This window comes from Anopheles arabiensis, chromosome 2 (genome assembly GCF_016920715.1).
Source record: "Anopheles arabiensis isolate DONGOLA chromosome 2, AaraD3, whole genome shotgun sequence".
NCBI classification, from domain to species: Eukaryota; Metazoa; Arthropoda; class Insecta; order Diptera; family Culicidae; genus Anopheles; species Anopheles arabiensis.
The window spans coordinates 108,744,664-108,751,117 of NC_053517.1; the positions used below are offsets into that span (position 1 = coordinate 108,744,664).

The 6,454-nt window shown below is 44.0% G+C and overlaps 1 protein-coding gene and 1 long non-coding RNA gene across 2 annotated transcripts; one reads left to right on the plus strand and one right to left on the minus strand.

Annotated features, from left to right (window-relative positions):
* Positions 1 to 18: 18 nt before the first annotated feature.
* On the minus strand, positions 19 to 2,197 carry LOC120898653 (UDP-glycosyltransferase UGT5-like). The gene is made up of 3 exons (XM_040304788.1): positions 2,056 to 2,197; positions 1,196 to 1,670; positions 19 to 1,125 (listed from the first exon to the last, which is right to left on the minus strand). The coding sequence occupies exons 1-3, from the start codon at positions 2,056 to 2,058 to the stop codon at positions 44 to 46; spliced, it is 1,560 nt and encodes a 519-aa protein (XP_040160722.1). The 5' UTR covers positions 2,059 to 2,197; the 3' UTR covers positions 19 to 43.
* Positions 2,198 to 5,043: 2,846 nt separating this feature from the next.
* Positions 5,044 to 6,407, plus strand: LOC120898656. The gene is made up of 2 exons (XR_005738687.1): positions 5,044 to 5,844; positions 5,933 to 6,407. It is a non-coding gene; the product is annotated as an uncharacterized LOC120898656 (long non-coding RNA).
* Positions 6,408 to 6,454: the final 47 nt, after the last annotated feature.

Sequence of the window (6,454 nt, forward strand, 5' to 3'; positions counted from 1 at the left end):
ATACATCTTTTACACTCGCTCTCTCTTTCTCTTTTCCATTTAATTATTCATTTTTTCGCTTACTTTTACGCTTTCCGCCGAGCAAATTCGATACAGCCCGGCGTACCAAAAGCACTCCTCCGATCAACCCAATCACCAGCAATCCAACCACATCAAGCAACGCGAAGCTAACCCACGGAAGATCCAACCCGGCCGATCGCAGCTGTGGTGCCCCCTTGTACCGCATCACATACTCTATCCAGTACACGGACTCCTCCAGCGCCGGCACTGGCCGATCGCGGAAGATCTGCGAAACCTTGTCCACGTTCTTCTTGTAGCTCGGATTGTACAGCACCTCCTCCAGCGCCCAGCGGAACGATTCCTCCGTAATGTTGGGGAAGTACAGCTTCACCGCGTACCCGCCCAGCGTGGCCTTGTTCATGTTCAGGTGCTGATCGCAGTAGATCGGTATACCGACCATCGGCACCGCCCGATGCACACCTTCCTGCGTGCCCAACAGCCCACCGTGCGTAATAAACACCTTCACATTGCGATGGCCCAGTATGTCGCTCTGGGGCAACCAGCTGCGCACGAGCACGTTCGGGGGCAGGTTGCGAATGCGCTCATCCTCAAACTTCCACACGACCCGTTGCTTCAGCGCACCAAACACCTTCAGTATGATGGACAGCTTCTCCGGTGGCATGTCCGCTGAGCGGAGGTTTGTGCCGAGACTGAAATAGATCACGCCATCCGTTGCACCGTCGATGAACGTTTGCAGATCGTCCGGAAGACGTTTGGGCGGTTTGATGTGTAAACCACCGACCTGCACCAAGCCGGGCACTTTGGCACGGGTCGACGTAAGGGGTGGATAGCTGTTGAGCAGAATGACCGACACTTGACGTTCCAGATCGCTCAGCCGGGGCAGTGGACCGGGCAGAAATGAGAAATACTTGTCCGCCATTGCTTGCTGCTCGGGAAGATAGTACCAGGAGCGAAGCAGGAGCTCGTACGAACTGACGAAGGAGTTGTAAGCCCGTTCATAGAGTGACATGTGGTCGGTGAAGGGTAGAAACTCGTGCGGAACGTGTGACCACGCGTTCATCAAACCCATCATTGGGCCCATGTACTGTGCGAACCCGAACGTACCTGTGTGTTTGGGGTTGTGGTAAAGGAACATTAAACATTGCTTCTACACTGTCACATGATCATTGCTCACCTATGGACACGATCGGCACTTTATACTTGTGTGCCAGCATCAGGTACGCTTCCTGATAGAACTGTTCCGCAAGCAGCAGATCGAACTGCGTCTTATCATTACGCAGAAACTCCATCACATTGTCCCGAGTGAACGCATACTCGGCCGTTTGAAGACCCAGCGGATACAGAAAGTCCATCAGCATCTGGTGCACCGAGATGTCGGTAAGATCGTACAGCGAGTCCACCTTAACCGATTTGCCCCAAAAGTCGTAGATCGGCGAGATCACAATCTCGGTAAGGTTTGGGTGTGCACTTTTCCTCGGATAGTTGGTGATGACGGTCACCTCATGGCCCCGATCGAGTAGCTCCTCCAGGATGCTACTGATCATCATCCAGTGGCTACGCCCCGGGAACACATTCACGGAAAGGATCCGTGAACCAAGCGTCGTAGGCAGGGCGGTGGCAGCAACAAGACATACCAGCGGGAGAAGATGCTAATGTTTGCAGAAAAATTGAAAAAAAAGGCCAACCCAACAATCAAAAATCGCACAAAAAAGCGCTCTAATGTACTGGTGGTCGCAAGTGTAATTATTAATGCACTGCGAGGGCACAATTCGCATACAAAACATAATCAACCTTGTAAAGCACATTATACGCCGAGTCATGCTGTGTCACGTTCACAAGTGACTCTATCAGAGGAGGCATGATGACAAGCAGAAAAGCCAGCTTGATTTGTTTGATTATGATTGCAGCTTAGAATCACGCGATGTACAGTTCTTCAGTAGCAAGGAAATATACAGTTTCAACACAATTATGCTACTAAATTATAAAACAATTTTTGGAATACAGTAAAGTTGATCCTTAAACTAACTTTCGTACCATTTTAGGGAGCAATTTGTACCCTCTCTTCCAGAGGCGGAACGAACCTTTACACAGACAGATCACAGCAAGTCACACGATCGTCTGCTGATACGATGTGACTCCAGTGAGAACTCAACTACAACTAAGCGTCGCTAGCGCACGCCACACTCTCATCGTCACGGTCAATGTCTAGACCTTGTTAGCCTTAGACGCACGCCTAGAAGCAGTCTTATCAAGTCAACCGAACTGTGCTGACCGTTCCGCATGTTGAAAGGGAACTTTCCCGGCTCACCTCAAGTGGACGATTAAGAGATGTTAGGAACATCAATGACGATGACGGCCACATGCGGTAGTCCCCCGATTGAAGCACCAGAACAGAGTCCGCTCATCACAGCAAAGTAGGCTTAGACTTATTGAAAATTATCGCAGCAAATCTAATCAGCTCATCGTCACGCAAGACACGCAGAGAATGCGCAAATTCAAGATGGCAACATATTGGATAGAACTAGATGAAACTCTAATTGACATATCGTTTGCGTGTGTGTTCTATTTTTTGGAGCTAAACACACACACGGTCGACACGCTGGAGCAATTTTAGTGTAGGAAATGAATGACAATAATTACCTAATTTTGGCTCAAAGTCTCTATAAAAATAAACAAAAAATAATAGTAATTACCTAACCTTTCGCAACGTTCCAGTTGGCCGGACAGGCCGGGACGATTATGTGGGACGCCTGTAGAACGATTGTATTTATAGAGTTATCTCATAATCACAGTAGCCTGATTCTAAAATCTGATTACGATGACCACACTACACCGAGTACGGCTGCTTACTGTTTGCGTAATGTGAACGCGTTTGCTGTAAAGGATTATCATTTATGAGAAACAGCATCATGTAACAATCACATATCCCCAATACCTACCTGAATCGCTTGCCAAGAAACAAACTTTCGGATAAGCAGCAGTTGACGATCGTTTTGTTTTTGGTTGTAACGATATCATATATTTTCCTCTTCTGTACAGAGTAGATTTGTTTTTCGTGTTTTGTTTTCTTCTCCATGCTTCACTTTTCCACATTGCATTCCCAGCCCGCCCACGTGTTGCACCTATACCTTTTCCCGGCATTATACGCTTGTTTTTTGTTGCTGTTGTAATCCCCATATTATTCTAAACACGCCACTACTGAATCCCTGCCACTTCCGTTTTGTGTTGCGAATTAGTCGTCTACCACCACCGTTGCCCACAGCAACGGCTGCTTTGCTGACGCGGCCTACCAGACCAACAGCATCAGCCCGATTTCACCACAGTATGCCACGCACGCGATTTTTGCTGCCCCATTTTGCTTGTCTGTGTGTAAGTGCTCGTCCTTTCTCTCCGCTCAAGTCCTTACGTTTCCACTATCTTTCTCTTGGTTTTTTTGTTCATTGATCGCGTATAATATCGTTTTGTGTTGCGTATGGGTTTTTCGAGATAAATTACACTGATAAATTGATTTCATTTTTTTTAAATATCTTGATGTATATATACGTGTGTTTTGCTTCAGATTTTTGTATATATATAAGGTTTTCTTTTGTTTTGTTTGTTGTATATATGTATATGTATAGTCTCTGTGAACAATCTGACTGGAGAGCGAACGAACATTGTAATCGCCGCACACAGCGGATTTTCGAGGGAAAAAAACACAAAAAACGCACATGATGATGAAGTAATGCAATTCTATGCTACCTAAAACACCACGAACTTTACAACAACTCCCATCGACGGCTGGAGGTCTTTGCTTCCTCCACTGTGTTGAATGACTAAACGCTGAATTCGTTTACTACGTAAGTATGTACACCGACAATGAAATCTAAACGCTTTTGACGCTAACGAACGCTTCCTTCTCTGTGTTTTATATACGGGGAGGGAAGATGTTGCCGAATTGTGTTCATACAACTTCTCTGTTTTTCGACTTCCGATAAATGTGTGGGTGTCTGTTTCTTTTGAATTGATGTTCTCGTTTATATATTGTTTTTTTTTATTATTACCATTTTGTAGTAGAAACGACAAGGACGCTCAGAGAATGAAGGACATAACAATGGATAACTTGTGTGGTAGCAAACAAATGGTATAGGATTGTTAACAACAGACGAAAGATTAGATCCTTCCTGAACAAGCCGGTGAAAAGAACAAAACAAAAAAACGATACAACAACGTGTGCCAAATGATATGTGTCTGCCAATATATGGGCTAATCGCTTCATAAGCTTTCGATTGATCGTGAAACAAATTCCTAACGTGTTAGATAATATCATGCACAACAAACATTCCGTTCTCCATCACAAGTCTATTATACATAGCTCCATTTGCTTCATCGAATGTGTGTGTATGTGGCTTTTGTGTTCATAGTTCTAACTAATTCATGTACGGTTGATTATTTGTTCGTAGTGTTGAAAGTGTTGGTGTTTCCTTTAATGAATGTACACTATTGTAAAGTAAAGTTTAAACAACCCCTTTTGCCCTGCTACACACATAAGCTTTTAATCACAATTTGATGGTAAGAACGATCCTTACCGCAACAATCCAACTTATTCCACCAAAACGAAAATGAAGCATTGCACCAACTTAAGATGAAGAAAACAACACACCTAACTCTAAGCGTTTCGTTTTGTTAGTTTACTTTAACTATTGCTTTTTTGTTGACGTTTTTCTTCTTCTTCTTCTCGATCTGCACACAACGATTGGGTAAGTGAGTGTGTGTGATTAGTGTTGGATGGATGTTGTACCGTCAAGGAGGAAGTAACAACAAACCGAGGCGAAAGCGAGAGAGTGAGAGTGTGAGAGAGAGAGAGACAGTAAGATAAATAACAACAATTAATAACAAACCCTAAATGCCAGCATCCTTTGAAATCATTCGCGACGGGTTTCCATGGTAATGAAGAAAATCTTCCCTTACTCACTAACCGTCCAGGAAGCAGGCTAGGCGGACGCGGTGTGTAGTGGTAGTACACTTCTAGTATTGCTTCAGTATATTTGCGCCATTCGGAACCAAATTCGGCTAAACAAATCTCAAACGACCTCATTTCGCTTTGCCTCATTTGCAAATACGACCTCGTTTCCTTCGTTTGCTCTCGCTCTCTCTCTCCCAGTAATCTCGAGAGCCTTTTTTCTTGTGTGGATAAATAATAGAACAAGAAATGAACAAGTCGGCCTTCCTCCCTTCCCATTTTGTTTACTTTCATTGAATTAGAAGAAAGGGGGAAGGAGAAGAGTGGAAGGTGGTGGATTGAAGAACTCGTTTCGGGAAAAGGAAATAGGTCGCAGAGATTGTGAGCAAACGGGGAGAAAAAAAAGGAAATGCCCCCGGAAGTGTGCACACTCCAAAACACAAAACCATCGAAATCCGTCTCTCGCACAACACGCCTACAACACACACACACACAGACACATAAGATTGGACACTTTGTTGGCACATTCAATTCGTATGTATGGAAGAAATGTAACATTTCTCTAACGCGGGTTCTCTCGCTCTAACGAAAAACAGCCCCACAAAAAGCAATCGAGGGTAAGTTTCGATGGGAAAAAGTATAATGACTACATTAGGAACGACATTTTCCATTTTTTTCTCTTCATCCCACTAACAGAACCAATTCATTTGCAGGCTTTCTTCTTTCTTTCCTTATCAAAACGCAAAACTTTACGCCTAATTGCTCGTCTAAACACCAACGGTCGACAAGAGTGTTCATCGGGCTGCCTATTATGGTGCATATCAATCAAATGGCGATGACGGTAATTGGTGACTCCTACACACGGATGATAGAGAAAGAAGGTAAGACAGAACTCAGAACATAGAGAAACATAGAGAAACAGAACATAGAGAAAAAAATCGCTTCAAAATCACTCTTTCTCCCCCACAGGGTTGTAGTGATGCTGGTTGTAGTGATTTGCGGTTTCTTCCATTCATTGCACTCCCTAGATCCTCCACAGCTGCTGTCGATTGCAGAGTTTGAATGAGCCAAAGCGCATTGTTGGGAATAGAGCGAACAGAAAACGTTCAATTAATATGCTCAACACGCCAGTCAGTCCGATTTCGCAAATCTAAATCAATACAGGGTATTCCAGGGGTTCTCATAGTTGTGGGACACTTCTTTGACTCTTTCATTTGAGAAGTGAACTTCATATGATGGAAATTGGACTCAATGGTATCCTTTTTAGACAGGTTCCTTGGAAATTCCTATTAGATACGTTTAACAAGGGTGCTGTAGAGTCCAATTCCCATTAGATTAAGTTCATTTAACGCAAGAAGGAGTCAATAAAGTGTCCCACAGCTATGATAACTCCTGGAAAACCCTGTACATCAATACAAGTATACAGACACAAGCCTTAATCAAACACAAGCGTACAGTCATTTAAAGGTAATTTTCGATTTCCTTTCGCAC

Coding starts and splice junctions, on each gene's coding strand:
- LOC120898653 (XM_040304788.1), bottom strand. Junction 1,126..1,195: donor AGTGCCGATCGTGTCCATAG/GTGAGCAATGAT, acceptor CCAAACACACAG/GTACGTTCGGGTTCGCACAG.